The sequence below is a fragment of the Dromiciops gliroides genome, chromosome 5 (assembly GCF_019393635.1).
Source record: "Dromiciops gliroides isolate mDroGli1 chromosome 5, mDroGli1.pri, whole genome shotgun sequence".
Lineage (NCBI taxonomy): Eukaryota > Metazoa > Chordata > Mammalia > Microbiotheria > Microbiotheriidae > Dromiciops > Dromiciops gliroides.
The window spans coordinates 278257725-278273432 of record NC_057865.1 but is presented as its reverse complement, the minus strand read 5'-3'; the positions used below and the strand labels follow the sequence as shown (position 1 = coordinate 278273432).

The 15708-nt window shown below is 38.8% G+C and overlaps 1 protein-coding gene across 1 annotated transcript in view; it reads left to right on the top strand.

Moving 5' to 3' along the window:
* The window catches only part of LOC122729044 (sodium-coupled monocarboxylate transporter 1-like), a 42036-nt gene extending 26623 nt beyond the window's left edge, over window positions 1-15413 (top strand). The window contains exons 8-15 of the mRNA XM_043967710.1: window positions 1281-1369; window positions 2695-2807; window positions 6400-6467; window positions 7182-7268; window positions 8718-8929; window positions 10636-10739; window positions 11774-11853; window positions 15315-15413. Coding sequence (XP_043823645.1) covers window positions 1281-1369; window positions 2695-2807; window positions 6400-6467; window positions 7182-7268; window positions 8718-8929; window positions 10636-10739; window positions 11774-11853; window positions 15315-15413 — 852 coding nt within the window. The remainder of the gene's footprint in view (window positions 1-1280; window positions 1370-2694; window positions 2808-6399; window positions 6468-7181; window positions 7269-8717; window positions 8930-10635; window positions 10740-11773; window positions 11854-15314) is intronic.
* The last annotated feature ends 295 nt before the right edge of the window (window positions 15414-15708 follow it).

Genomic DNA, 15708 nt, shown 5'->3' with positions numbered 1-15708 from the left:
GAAAATAGAAATAATTTTATGAAAAAAGTAGATCCAATATGCAAAGATTTTAAATTTCTTTATGATAGTAAAGATGATTCAATGTTTAATGGATTTTGTGTTTAGAATTCTGGTAAAATGTTAAAAAGGAGTTGGAGGAAATTAGTTGTCATACCTGCAGAAGATTCATCTTCTGAAAAGAATTTGTAAACTTTGGGGAAACCCATCTCTAATCTATTATTAAATTTGTTAATATTTTCAATGAACAATATTGTTAAAATTGCTAAAACGTGTGGATGATGTTCATTCACACTATTATTAATCAATTCCATTGAGACCGACCCTGATGAGAGGTTCTTGTGGCCCATTGGGTTACTGTTGTGTAGAAATGACCCTTAGAAGGTTATTCACAAGTCAGAGGATCAAGAAATAACCAAGATTTTTCCAGAAGATTAGAAAAACACTTTGGAGAAGGCTGTTTCATCTTCTTATATAATAATCTATGTCATTAAAGGGCAATCATGTTACATTGCCTTGGACATAAACAAATGGCGGTACTTGAATATAGTGGAATATTATTCTTCTGTAAGAAATGATGAGCATGATGAATAGAGAGAATCAGGGGGAATACATAAATATTCTTATACAAAGTTAAATAAGCAGAGCCGGGAAAACAATATACACGCTGACTATAATAATTTAAGTTTCCCACAAAAAACCAAAAATATAATAATTTAAGTTGAAAAATCAACAACCACAAAACATTCAAAACTGAATATTGCAAAGTTACATAGAATAAACTTGGCCATAAAGAAGAGATATGAGAAGACAAAGTTCCTCCCCCCACCCCACCCCCAATCCCACCCTATTCCTTTCTAGAAGTCTAGTGGTGTGGAAATGTTCAAATAAAGTAATATTATTTTGATTGTTTTTTATTGTTTTGATATCTTTCACTCATTTTCCCCCTCTTCTTCCTCTTTTTCCTTTTACAACAATTCCTTTACACAAGAGATGGTAGCTCCTTGATGGGGGAGGCAGAGAGGGGAAGAAAGAGGTACTCAGAATAAAATCTATGTGGTATAAAAACAAAAGAAATCAATACAATCTAAAAGCAAAAGAGAAATATTTACTTTTTTTTAAGGCACTTTTGTTATTGACTTAGTTATCTTAAACATTCATCCATTTGAAGTAGCTCATTCTCTGCCAATGCTGGATAAATGAGAAATTGATTTCCTTCATCAGTTATTGTAGATTTGTTTCTATAATAAGGAGCAACATTAGTAAACTTTGGACTCTTTCAGCTCATGCCCTATTTAGCATTGGACATTCTGCACGATTTTCCAGGACTCCCGGGCCTCTTTGTGGCATGTGTATATAGTGCAACACTGAGGTATGAACTTTATGTAATTAATGAAGTGTAATTTTGGAATGCTTTATAAAGACCTTCATATTTCATGAGCTGAGGATGAATTACCAGCAATAGGCATGATAAACTTGCAACTTAGGTATGTATTCTATTCAATACTTCCAGGAACCATGACTTCATCATTGAGTATACTGATACCTTCATAGACATAAATATATTCTCTATATATTTGTCGATGGGCTTTATCAGTTGCTCCAACCAAGAAACATCTCTTCAAGGTCATATATGGTAGATCAGTCTCTTTGGACTTATCCTAGCTGATTATTGGACAATAGTCTTTTGTTGAGACCACACTGGAAGCCTTTCCAACTTAGTCACTCCTAGCAGAGCTAGCATTTTGCTTTTAGAGTTTTAGAAAGTGCAGAGTTGGGGCAGCTAGGTGGTAAAGTGGATAAAGCACCAGCCCTGGATTCAGGAGGACCTCAGTGCAAATCTGGCCTCAGACACTTGACACTTAACTAGCTGTATGACCCTGGGCAAGTCACTTAACCCCAATTGCCTCACAAAACCCCCCCCCCAAAACCAACCAAAACAAAACAAAACAAAAGTGCAGAGTTAGCTCAGTGTCACAAGGGACCCAAGTGTTGTTTCATTATGTAATATTAATCATATCAGAAAGGTGTTTATCCTATCCCCCACCCCACCTCCAGAATGTTAGCAGTTCAGGGGGAGGTTTCATGTTTAATACTGGGACCATCTCCAGTCATCCTGTTGTATATCTTGCCACTGGACCCAGATGGCTCAGGAGGAGAGAGTGAGGCTGGTTACTTTGCACAGCCTTCCCTCACTTAAATCCAATCCAATGCAAGTGATGACATCACCTCCCAATGTCATGGCCCTCTTTGAAAACAAAGGACAACAACAATGGCATTTAATGAAACTCATTCTCGTATAGTATGTTTCCATATTCCCACTGAGGCTTCAATAATAATAATTCAGTGTCAGCAGTTTTTACTTTTCCCTAAAGAATTCACCATTTGTTAAAAACAGATGCCTCAGTTATTTGTCTTAAATATATGTATGGAGCAGCAGCATGAATAGTAGATAGAATACAGGGTTTTGAGGGAGAAAGAGCTCAGTCCAAATTCTGCCTTTGATGTGATTGAAGGCAATTGGGTGGTTGTATTGCATGCCTTCTTGGGTCCCTTCCAGCTCTAGGGCCTGAGATCCCAGAAATAGAATCCAATATCAAGGGTCGATATGAATTGAAAAGATTATTTCCAGTTTCTGTCTTCACAATGTTTATTAAATGGAACAAGGCGAAAAAGGTTTTCCCTTATCTTTTCTAGCACCGTGTCTGCCAGCGTGAATGCTTTAGCCGCAGTAACAATCTCAGATCTCATCAAACCTTACTTCCCATCACTCTCGGAGAAGACTCTGTCTTGGCTTTGTAAGGTGACAAGTAAGTGATCAGGGAATAACTCCACTTTTCCATGTTACATAAAAGAGATGGATATCTGGGTATCAAAAGCTTTCTGGGTCTGGAGATCTGACCCAGTTTGGGAGGAAGAACATTTTTGCACTCTTATGGGATCCTAGATTTAGAACTAGAAAGCAGCTTAGAAGTCACAGAATCTTCTAGGTAGAAGGAATTTCATTGGCCATTCAATTCATCCTATGTCTGAACTGGTGTCCCTTCTCAATTATACTCATCAAATGATTACCTTGAAGACTTTTGAAGGGAAGGAAGAAAGGGAGGGAGGGGGAAGTCAAGGAAGGATGGAAGGGCAAGAAGGGAGGAAGGAGGGAGGGAGGGAAAGAAGAAAGGAAGGAAGGGAAGAAGGAAGGAAAGAGGAAAGGAAAGAAGGGGAAAGGTGGGAAAGAAAGAAGAGAGGGAAGACAGGGGAGGAAGGAAGGGAGGGAGAGAAAGAAGAAAGGAAGGAAGGGAAGAAGGAAAGAGAAAAAAGGAAGGAAGAAAGAAAGGAAAGGAAGAGGGAGGGAAGGAAGGAAGAAGGGAAAGGCAAGAAGAAAAAGGGAAGGAGGGAAGGAAGAAAAGAAAGGAAGGGAGGGAATGAAGGAAGAAAAGAGGAAGGAAAGGAGAAAGGAAGGGAAGAAAAGGAAGGAAAGGAGGAGTAAAAGAAGGGAGGGAGGGAGGAGGAAGGAATAGAAGGAGAAAAGGTAGAATCTGACATTTATTAAGTCTTTTATTATGTGCATGACATGGACAGCTAGGTGGCACAGTGGATAGAGTGCTGGTCTTGGAGTCAAGAAGACTAATCTTCATAAATTCAAATCTGACTTCAGATACTGACTAGCTGTGTGACCCTGGGCAAGTCACTTCACTGTGTTTGCCTCAGTTTCTTCAAATGTAAAATTAGCTGGAGAAGGAAATGGCAAACCATTCCATCATCTTTGCCAAGAAACACCCCAAATGGGGTCAGGAAGAATCGGATGTAACTGAAACTACTAAACAGCAACAATATGTGCACGATTATCTCCAGTGCAGCCCATTCCACATTCAGATAATTATTATTGTTTTTTAGATTATCTAATAATTAAAGAGTCCTTCCTCCTCCCCCCCCCCCCCAGTCAAGGCTGACTTTTTTCCTCTTTGCAACTTTTGGTTGCTTGTGGTTTTGCCCTCTGGAGACAAAAATCTCTTCCAGGTGACAGACCCTTAAATATTTGAGTAGACTATTAATCCCTTTCTAAGTTTCCTCTAATTCCACAGATTATTTTGCTTGATCCTCACCACGACCATGTGAGTTAGGTGCTATCATCATTCCCATTCTGTAGAAGGGGAAACAGACTGAAAGAGATTTAAGTGACTTGCAACGGACCAAACATTGAAGAAGTACTTGAGGGAATATTTGAACTCAGGTTTTCTTGACTCCAGTTCCAACTTTATTCACTATACAGTCTATCTACCTAAACATCCTTAAGTTATCTGTCAAACTGCCTGATTTAACAGGTGAAGAAACTGAGGTTCAGAGAGATTAAGGTAATGACATACAATCACATAGTAAGAGCAGAGACAAGATTCAAACTCATGTTTTCTGAGTTCATATAGAAAAGGGCAGAGACTAGAGGCAGAGACATCAGTTCAGAAGCTTTACGTTAGACCAGTCAAGAGGTAACAAGGCCTGCACTAGGGTGGTTGGGGCTATGTAAGTGGAGAGAAGGGGATGGATGTGGGAGATATTCTAGAAGTTTAATCAATGGGCCTTGGATGTTTATTGAATTTGGAGTATGAGTAGTGTGACTATAAAGAAAGAGGCAAAGCCAACTGAGATTTAAAATCAGGATGATGCAAGAGGATGGTGGTTTCCCAAATAGAAATAAGGAACTTTGCAGGAGTAAATATTTGGAATCCCACAATGATGTAATTTCATCAGCTACAAATGAGGAAGAACCAAGCCAAGGATTTTTATAAATGTTGCTTCTATTATTGCTAAGAGCCAGGGAGAAAAATGATTTTTTTTCAGGTATCTTTCTTTATTCCTTCCTTCCTTCCTTTCTTTTAAAATAATAAACATTATTTAAAAATAATAAACATCATTTAAAGGTTTAAATTCCAAATTTTATCCCTCCTTCCCTCCTTTTCCTTCCCCCTCCCTGAGACAGTAAGCAATCAGATATAGGTTATACATGTGCAATTATGTAAAACATTACCATATTAGTTATTTTGTATAAGAAAACCTTGAATAAAAGAAAAAAATGAAAGAAAGTGAAAAATAGCATGCTTCAGTCTGTGTTCCATCAATATCAGTTCTTTCTCTGGTGGTGGATAGTATGTTTCATCAATTGTCCTTCGGGATTGTCTTGCATCCTTGTATTGCTGAGAATAGTTAAGTCTTTCATAGTTCTTCATCAAACAATATTGCTGTCTCTGTGCACAACATTCTGCAGGTTCTGTTCACTTCACTATACATCAGTTCATACAAGAATGACTTAGTTTTGAAGAAGTGTCATGGAATAATGGGTAGCCTGGTGCCTGGAACATAGTAAGCACTTGATAAATGCTTGCTGACTTGACTCTTGTTGTGTCAGCCTCAACCAATCAATCAATAAACGTTCATTAAGTGCCTACTATGTGCCAAGCACCATGCTTGGTGATGGTAATGCAGACATGGAAGTGAGACATTTCTGGCCCCCAAGGAGTTTGCAGTCTGCTAGGATGAAACCAATCCTATCACCTTTCCTCTGGACTATTCTTAATATTCTTAATGGGTCTCAGGGTGTAGGGTCCTAAAAGTTATGTGTACTCAGGCCTCCTCCTCCTCCTTTCTTGTTGGTCTACCTCCCTTAAGGCTCTTCCCACCCGTCTGTCCTCCATACAGCTGCCAAAGTGGTTTTCCTCAAAGTCTAGGTCTGATCACATCACTCCCCTACTCAATAATCCCCAAAGGCTCCCTATTACTTCTAGGTTCAAATATAAACTCTTCACAATTGTATCCAATTCTGTCTTTACAATTGTCTCACACATCATTCCCCTTAATGCACCCCATGTCATGTCCATTTTGATTAATTGCCTTTTGTCACATGGGGTGGTTTTTCATGCTTGGAATGCTCTCGTTCCTCTCTGCCTCTTATAATACCCAACTTCCTTCAAGACGCCATACCTTCTGTAGGAGGCCTTTCCTAATCCACTTCACTGCTAGCATCCTCTCCTTTAAAATTACCTCTATAAATTTGCCTTTATGCACGTGTTGTCTCCTCTATTAGACTATAAGTTTCTTAAAGCCAGAGAATGTTTTTGCTTTGTCCTTCTATCCCAAGAATCTGACATAGTGCCTGACACATAATAAGCACTTAATAAATGCTTATTTATTGATTTATTTTGACTAATCCTCAAGTACAACCCAGGGGGGTTATTCATCAATTTTGCATATACTTGTTAGGAAAAACGCATCATATGTTTTCACTGATCTATATGGTTATGCCTCAGGCCAATCCAATTTTTTACAGGTTTTAAATCTTTGATGAATGTATTCCATTGAGAATATTTAATTATGTGCATGAAAATTATATTGACTTTACGTCTGCTCCTCCAGGTCTGCTCTTTGGAGCCCTATGCATTGGAATGGCAGCCTTAGCATCACTCATGGGAGCTTTGTTACAGGTAAGAGTTGATCATTGGCAGAGGTCATCTTGGTTATACATCGTATACTCTAGCTTTTGCTCTTTTGTGTTTTATTGGAATGGCCTTTGCCCTGTCATGATATTGTCCTAAAGCTCTCTTCCCTTTCTTAGCAGAGTCTTAGAAACTGTTGTTTACACTAGCTATCTCTACCTCCTCTTGTTGATTTCTCAACCCTTTGCAGTCTGGATTCTGACCTCATTACTTGACTGAAGCAACTTTCCATAGTTGCCAATGATTTGTTAGTTGATAAATCTTACGGCTTTTTTTCTCAGTTGTCATCTTTCTTGGCTTCTCTGCTGCCTTTGGCACTGCGGACCATACTCTCTCTTCTGTGGCCTCTCTTAGATCTCCTCCTACCTGTCTGAGCTCTCCTGTTCAGTGTCCTTTTCTGGTTCAATTTCCAGATCATATATATTGTTGGTATCTTCCAAGCCTCCATCCAGTGACTCCACTACATGCCTTTTTGTTGTTTTTGTTTTGTTTTTACTACATGCCTTTAACATGCTTTCCAACTTATATTTTCTCTCCAGCTCATAGTACCCCATTAAACCACTTTTCCATTTTGGAAAAGCCAACACCTATTGTCATTCTGTTACTGATCTCTAATCCATTCTTTCCTATCCAAATTGCAAAACTAGCTACTTCTTGAGAATCTGCCTCTCACAGCTAATCCATGATATTTTATTCTCATAGGTAGTACTCAGTATCTTTGGTGTGATTGGTGGACCCCTTTTGGGCTTGTTTTCTTTGGGCATCTTGGTCCCTTTTGCCAACTCAATGGTGAGTATGAATATGAATATTGTGTATTCCTCTAAAGTGCAGTGGAAATTAGTGATTTTCCCCAAAGGTAAAAGTGCAAATTCCAGCTCCTTTCCTAAGGGTCCTCTTCCACACTCCTAGCCCCACTTCCTTTTTTCCTTTCAAGTTCTAAAGCACTTCAGAGATCACTGCTTGAATGAGATAGTTATATAGCTCCCTGTGAGGAAGCCTGCTCTTTTCAGACTCAGAGAGGGTGACTTGTCTATGATCATACAGAAGCTAAGTAACGGTGAGGCTTTTGTGCTCTTTCCACTATAGTGCTCCTTAGGTATACACTAATGTAATTATGATGCATATACTTCCTTATATATGTCCTATCTCTCCCAGGTTAAATGTGAGCTCCTTGAGATCAGGGGCTGTCTCACTTTTATCTGTGTATCCTCATTGCCTCCCATAGCACCTGGTACCTTGTAGGCACTGAATAAATGTTGATTGATAAATACATGCCAGGTACTATTCTATGTTCTAGGGATTGACACAGCCTAAAATTAAAACCATCTCAGAATTCTTACTTCTATTCAATTATATCTCTTTTTTTTCTTTTTCCTTTCTTTTTTTTTTTTTGGTGAGGTAGTTGGGGTTAAGTGACTTTCCCAGGGTCACACAGCTAGTAAGAGTCAAGTGTCTGATGCCGGATTTGAACTCAGGTCCCCCTGACTCCATGGCTGGTGCTCTGTCCACTGCTCCACCTAGCTGCCCCTATTCAGTTATATCTCAAGATGACTCCATGGATTTGAGCCTTGGATGACTGGTCAAATACCATCATTTGATAGAGATAAGGAATTTGTAAGGGGCTGCTGCTTGGGGAGAGGTGATGGATCTGTTTTCAAGTGTGGTGGGTATAATCTTGAGTCAAATTTCACAAAATCATAGTCATAGAATTTCAGATTTGAGAGCAACCTCACAGGTCACTTACTAGACCAAACCATGCCCGAACACAAATCCCCTTGGCAGCATTCCCAGTAAATGAATAAGCCTTTCATCATAGAGCTCTAGTGAGGGCAATCCCACTACCTCTCAAGGCAGGTGATTCCACTTTTGGATAGGTCATTTGGGAAGAAATTGACCTCAATCCCCCACCCATTCCTTTTTCCTTCCAAAAGTTTGTGTGTGTGTGTGTGTGTGTGTGTGTGTGTGTGTGTGTGTGTGTGTGTGTGTGTGTGTAGGGGAGGGGAGGGGAGGGGAGGGTAAGGAAGAAAAATAAAGAAATTTACATGATAATTTTATTGTATATTTGAAAGGAAGAACATGTTGTACATAGTAGATTTGCAGTTTCATGTGCAATCATCTTTTTTTATTATACCATATTATGAAAATCCTTGTTTTATTCCATAAATTAAAACAAATTTTTTTAAAAAGGAAAAAATCCAAAACTATTATTTTCCTCTCAAAAGCACTTCTTTTTTGCAGGGGGCATTTGTAGGGCTTGTTGCGGGATTTATCCTTTCTCTTTGGGTTGGAATTGGAGCTCAGCTTTATCCTCCCCTTCCAGAGGCAAGTTTACAATTGAGCCTCATGACAGATGGTTGTAACATAACCAGCTTCCACCACCAGAGGAACTGGACTGCAGCTACAGGAACACCAGGTTCACCAAATGCTTTTCAAGGTCACCACGCTGAAAGGTATTGGAATAAATTTTACAATGTAACTTAGAAAACAGTAACTAAGTGAGAGAAAGGTAGAACATGGAAGATTCCTTACAACTCTCATGACTTTGCTTTGGGGCTCACTGATGTACACTTTGTTTTGCTTGACTATCAATATTTTAAGGAACACCCTGCAAAAAATACAATTCTTAACCCATCAATACTTGCTCAAACTATTTGACCTTCATTCATGTCTTTCCATAAGTCCTACCTACACCTGAGGAATTCGCTTTTTTTTTAGCTTGCATTGAAAAATTTTGAATTTAATCTTTGTCATTGTTATTGTTGTTGTTGTTGTTGCTTTGTTTTCTTTTGGGTGGGGCAATGAGGGTTAAACAACTTGCCCAGGGTCACACAGTTGAATTTAATTTCTTAATGGAAAAAAATTATTTTCTCTCCTGCCCACTGAAAAAAGAACAAAAATAATAAAAACTCTTGCAATAAATACAGACACATACCTACACACTTGAGAGAGAGAGAATGAGAGTCAGGTCTTCCTGACTTCAATTCCCACCCTCTATCCACTGTGCCATATATGACAAATGATGTCATAAAAAAACAATCCCACCTTCTGCAAAAAGCCTTTTCTGATCTCTCTTAACATTACTGCCTTCCCTTTAAGATTATCTCCACTTTATCCTGGCTGTATCTTGTTTATTCATAGATAGATACATGATAACTCCCTCATTAGACTGATCACCTTCAAAGCATGGACTGTTTTTTTTTTTTTCTTGTTTGGTTGTTTTTATTTTGCCTTTCTTTACATCTTCATAACTTACCATAGTGCTTGACACATAGTAGAAGTTTATTAAACATACACATACGCACACATTGGTATGCAATATAGTTAAGCAAAATAAATTCTCTCATTGGCTGTATCCAGATATATGTGTCTCATTCTGGATACTGAGTCCACCTTTCTGTCAGAAGGTAGATAACATGTTCCATTATGAGTCCTCTGGAATTGTGGTTGATCATTGTTTTGATCAGAGTTCTTAAATCTTTTGTATTTGTTTTTTCTTTACAAGACTATTGTATATGTTGCTCTCTTGGTTCTGCTCATTTCACTTTGAATCTGTTAATACTAGTCTTCCCAGGTTTCTCTGGTACCATATTTTTCATACCTTCCTATAGCACGATCGTATTCCATTATTTTCACATTTCCACATGCAATCATTTGTTCAGCCATTCTTTAATTGATGAGCACCGGGGGAGTCAATTTAACATAGTGGAGTGCTTTTTTTTTTTTTTTTTGCAGGCAATGGGGGTTAAGTGACTTGCCCAGGGTCACACAGCTAGTAAGTATCAAGTGTCTGAGGCCGGATTTGAACTCAGGTCCTCCTGAATCCAGGGCCAGTGCTTTTACCACTGTACCATCTAGCTGCCCCCCCTCTTTTGTGCTTTTAATGTGTATTTATTGTTTTTGTTTTTTGGTTTGTTTGTTTTCGCAGGGCAGTGAGAGTTAAGTGACCTGCCCAGGGTCACACAGCTAGTAAGTGTCAAGTGTCTGAGGGCAGATTTGAACTCAGGTCCTCCTGAATCCAGGGCTGGTGCTTTATCTATTGTGCCACCTAGCTGCCCCCACTTTGAATGTTTTATGGAACATGATGGCTGTCTATTGTTTTTTATACAAGATCTTTAGATTAATTTTATAATGAAGCTTTCCTCCCACTTCTTTCTAGAACTCCCCTAATGGATAACTGGTATTCTTTATCATTCCTGTACTTCAGCACTGTTGGAATGTTGGTCACTATATTTGTGGGACTAATTGTTAGCCTCCTAACAGGTACCTGTTTCTGTGTTGCTATTCTTTTGAGATAACTTTTGCATGGCAATTTATGGTCACTTGTATCAATTATTCTTTATTGTGATTTTGGCAATATAATATATGAATTTTTTTCTTTACAGATAGGGAGCCTGAGATTCATTTCAACAATGAGCATTTATTAAACACCTGCTGTGTTTGGGGCAACTAGGTAGTGCAATGCATAGAGTTCCGGCCCCGGAGTCAGGAAGACTTGAGTTCAAATCTGGTTTCAGATATTTACTAGCTGTGGTTTGCAGGTAGTATTCTAAAGGAGAGTCATGCTTCAGATAAGGATTGGATTAGATCGGTGGGGTCAAATCTAGATAGAAATGGGGCCCAGTAAACTGTATATGTAATATGATCTCATTTTAGTGTGTGTGTGTGTGTGTGTGTGTGTGTGTGTGTATATAGTGTGTGTGTATATATATATATATTATATATATATATAATATAGTGTGTGTGTATGTATATATATATATATATATATATATATATATATATATATATATATATATTTGTTTTGTTTCGAGGGTAATGAGGGTTAAGTGACTTGCCCAGGGTCACACAGTTAGTAAGTGTCAAGCATCTGAGGCTGAATTTGAACTTAGGTCCTCATGAATCCAGGGTCAGTGCTTTATCCACTGTGCCACCTGACTGCACTTCCCCCACAATTCTATTTTTTTTTTTTTACATTTTTGCAGGGCAAGGAGGGTTAAGTGACTTGCCCAGGGTCACACAGCTAGTGTCAAGTGTCTGAGACTGGATTTGAACTCAGTTCCTCCTGAATCCAGGGCTGGAGCTTTAACCACTGCACCACCTAGCTGCCCCCCCACCAATTCTATTTCAGTCTGGTTTGGATTGCACTAAGGAATGTTGTGGGCTGCATTCTGTCCAATGGCTCTGTGTAATTATAATGAAAGAATTTACATTTGGATCTGAAATTCTGAAGAATTATTTCACATAGTAATTATTTGTACAGTTATTTTTCCAAAATTACAATGTCTGTTTTTCAGGAGGAAGGAAACAGAATACTGATGATAGAGTCCTACTAACCAAAGATGATTTTTTATCCAACTTTGATTGTTTCAGGAAGGTATGTCATGCTTCATTTTTCTTACAATAGGAGTGGATTATATGGTAGGAAATATAGAAATATGGTAGAAATAAGAGACAATCACTGATCCTTGGATGTCCTTCACCCTTTTGGCAGTCAGTCTTTTGAAAACTGTGGGTGCCCATTCTCAGAATCATGCATCAAATTAATAACATAGGATTACAAACGAAACTTATTGTGTTGAAATGCAGTTATCCAATTGCTGTTTGTTCTCAAAGAGAACTGTGACATTGGGATGATGTGCTGCTCCAAATTGGATTTAAGTGAGAGAAGACCGTGCAGGGTCACCAGCCTCACTCTCTCCTCCAGAGCCATCTAGGTCCAGTGGCAAGAGATACATCAGGATGACTGGAGATGGCCCCACATATTTAAGTGACTTGCCCAGTGTCACATAGCTAATAAATGTCTGATGTGAGATTTGAACTCAGGTCTTCCTGACCCCAGGGCCACTGTTTTATTCACTGTGCTACCTAACTGCCCCATCAGTTGCCAAAATATCCAAAAAGCCAAAAAACATGTTCATGTACTCCAGGATAAAAATCCCTGCTCTAAGGATATCTTCACCAAAGTCTCACTTCAGTGGGGGTCATAGATTATACCATCTCCTCTCCTGCTCCTGACAAGACTCGCAAACATATGAGAGCCTGTGGTGACTTGGGTCATTGGATTTATCTACATAAATGTCAGTCAGTCAGTCAAGAAGCATTTATTAAGCACTTACTACATGCCAGACAGGGCAGCTAGACAATAGAGCTCTGGCCCTGGAGTCAGGAGGACCTGAGTTCAAATCTGGCCTCGGAAGCTTAATATCTGTGTGACCCTGGGTAAGTCATTTAGCCTTGTTTGCCTCAGTTTCCTCATCTGTAAAATGAGTTGGAGAAGGAAATGGCAAACCACTCCAGTATCTCTGCCAAGACAACCCCAAATGGGGTCACAAAGCGTCAGACACAATTGAATAACAAAAATGTGCCAAGCACTATGCTTAGCTCTGAGAATAGAAAGAGAAAAGATGCTCCCTGCCCTCAAGGTGCTGACATGTTAGTGCAGAAGACAACACGCAAAACACTATGTATGTATAATATAATATTAAATATAGGATATATGTTTGTGTGTGTATGTGCATATGTGCTGCAGTGTTGGGCTTGGAGTCAGGAAGACCTGAGCATATATCCAACCTTTAACACCTACTGACTGTGTGACCCTTGGCAAATCCCTTAACCTCTATTTGCCTCAGGCTCCTCATCTATAAAATGGGTTAATATAATATTAAAAAAATTTTTTATACTTCCATCAGTATTCAGGTGCTAATAGTTCTTTCTCTGTAGATGGGTTGCATTTTTCATAAGTCTTTCAGAGTTGTCTTGGATCATTGCATTGCTGAAAATAACTAAGCCATTCTCAGCAGATCATCTTACAATATTGCTGTTATTTTTTATACAGTGCATTTCACTTTGTATCAGCTCATGCACGTCTCTCCAGGCTTTTCTTTCTTTTATTTTGAGGGGCAATTGGGGTTATGTGACTTGCCCAAGGTCACACAGCTGCTAGTAAGTGTGAAGTGTCTGAGACTGGATTTGAACTCAGGTCCTCCTGAATCCAGGGCTGGTGCTTTGTCCACTGCACCACCTAGATGCCCCCTTTCCAGGCTTTTCTGATAGCATCTTGCTCATCATTTCTTGCAGCACAATAGTGTTCCATCCTCATCTCATCTGGGCTAATATAATATTGTGCCTAATTGTTGTGAGGATCAAATGAGACAATACTTATAAACCATTTAGCACATTGCTGGCATACAGTAGGTACTGTATAAATGTTAACCACCACCACCATCACCATCCTCAGCAGCAATATTAATGTCATAATTATCATCATATACATATGTGTGTATAGTAATACACACATCAAAGGAGGTAACCCTAAAGGAAAAAGGTAATTAAGTACCTCTTGGACCTCTTCATCTTTAGTGTCCATGGTGCTTTGGCATGTTTCAAGTATGATTCCCTCCTCGAACTCAGTTCCTTTAGTGCTGAGCAGGAATCGGTTCACAGTATATATCTCATTTGAGGATGCAGGTACAAATGGGATGCTCCTCTTTTTTGTCTTTGGACAATTTGTTGGAATAAAATCTTTGCAACTATCCAGATAGCCATTGATTGTATCACTTCTGATGCAGTATGGTTTAATGATACATGTCTGATCTGTATTGTACCCTTTTTATAATAGGAAAGCAATTTAAGTAAATTTTTTATTTTTAAAAGACCATCAAAAGTGTTTAGTTGTGTATGAATACATCTTCTCCCCTTCCCCTTGTTCCATTCCTTCATTCCTTTATTACACTTCATTTTCTTAATCATAAAATTATTTTATTATTTTCCAGTTACATGTAAAGATAGATTTCAACATTTGTTTTCATAAAATTTTTAGTTCCAAATTCTTCTCCCTTCCTTTCCTCCCCCTTCCCCAAGACAGAAAGCAATCTAATATAGGTTATTTATGTACAATCACATTAAACGTGTTTTTTCATAAGTCATGTTGTGAAAGAAGAATCAGAACAAAAGGGAAAATCCTCCAAAATAAACTTCATTTTAAAATTTTATTCATTTCTTTCTTTCTTTCTTTCTTTCTTTCTTTCTTTCTTTCTTTCTTTCTTTCTTTCTTTCTTTCTTTCTTTCTTTCTTTCTTTCTTTCATGAGACAATTGGGGTTAAGTGACTTGCCCAGGGTCACACAGCTAGTAAGTGTCAAGTGTCTGAGGCCGGATTTGAACTCAGGTACTCCTGACTCCAGGGCCAGTGCTTTATCCACTGCGCCACCTAGCTGCCCCTAATAAACTACATTTTTTTGTTTTGTTTTGTTTACGGGGCAACAGGGGTTAAGTGACTTACCCAGGGTCACATAGCTAGTGTCAAGTGTCTGAGGCTGGATTTGAACTCAGGTACTCCTGAATCCAGGGCCAGTGCTTTATCTACTGCGCCACCTAGCTGCCCCTTAAACTTCATTTTTTTTTTTTTTTTGGCAGGGCAATGAGTGTCTGAGGATGGATTTGAACTCAGGTACTCCTGAATCCAGGGCCGGTGCTTTATCCACTGTGCTACCTAGCTGCCCCTTAAACTTAATTTTTAATGCCTCATCTTGCTAGGGAGTTAATTCTGGGTCCTCAAAGGCTAATGGAGCCAAACTCTGGTGGGTCCACTAAGCTGGAATGGTTTCAAGAATGGGCCTAGGGATTTGTTTTTTCTTTCATTGGGAACTTGCTTAGGTAAATTCAGAGAGCTTCATACCAGAAACTTAGTCACCAAGAGAAGATTTTTGCATGCTACTGTAATTCATGATGACCACCTACTGAGGCAGAGAAGAGTTGTGATCTGCTGTAGGGAAGGGAGAATCTAGGCTGGTGGAGCCATCCATCTTAGAAGTAATCACTGTTAACTTTTCTTTTAGGAGAAACGAGTTTTAAGCCAGCAGCTTAATGTGGTAGAAGATGATGGAACTAAACAGCCTGACTTCAATGAACCAACCAATCAATCAACACAACTTTAAGGGACAACTATAGTTTGGTTCCTATTGGTGTGAATAACAAATCTGTGAAGTGGTCACCTTATTTGAATCTTCATTGCAGATTTCCAATGGACTGGAGAACCAATAACCATTGTTTACATATAATTATTAACTTAGAATAGTACAAATTCAAGTACATTGTGTCCTTGCCCATCGCTGTTTCAATATATCACTGGTTGTCATAAGAAATCAAATTTGAATTTTTGGGGAGTTGTGTGGAAACCACAGATGACACACAAAGGCCAGCAGATGACACAGAAAAAGTAAAAAAAAAATC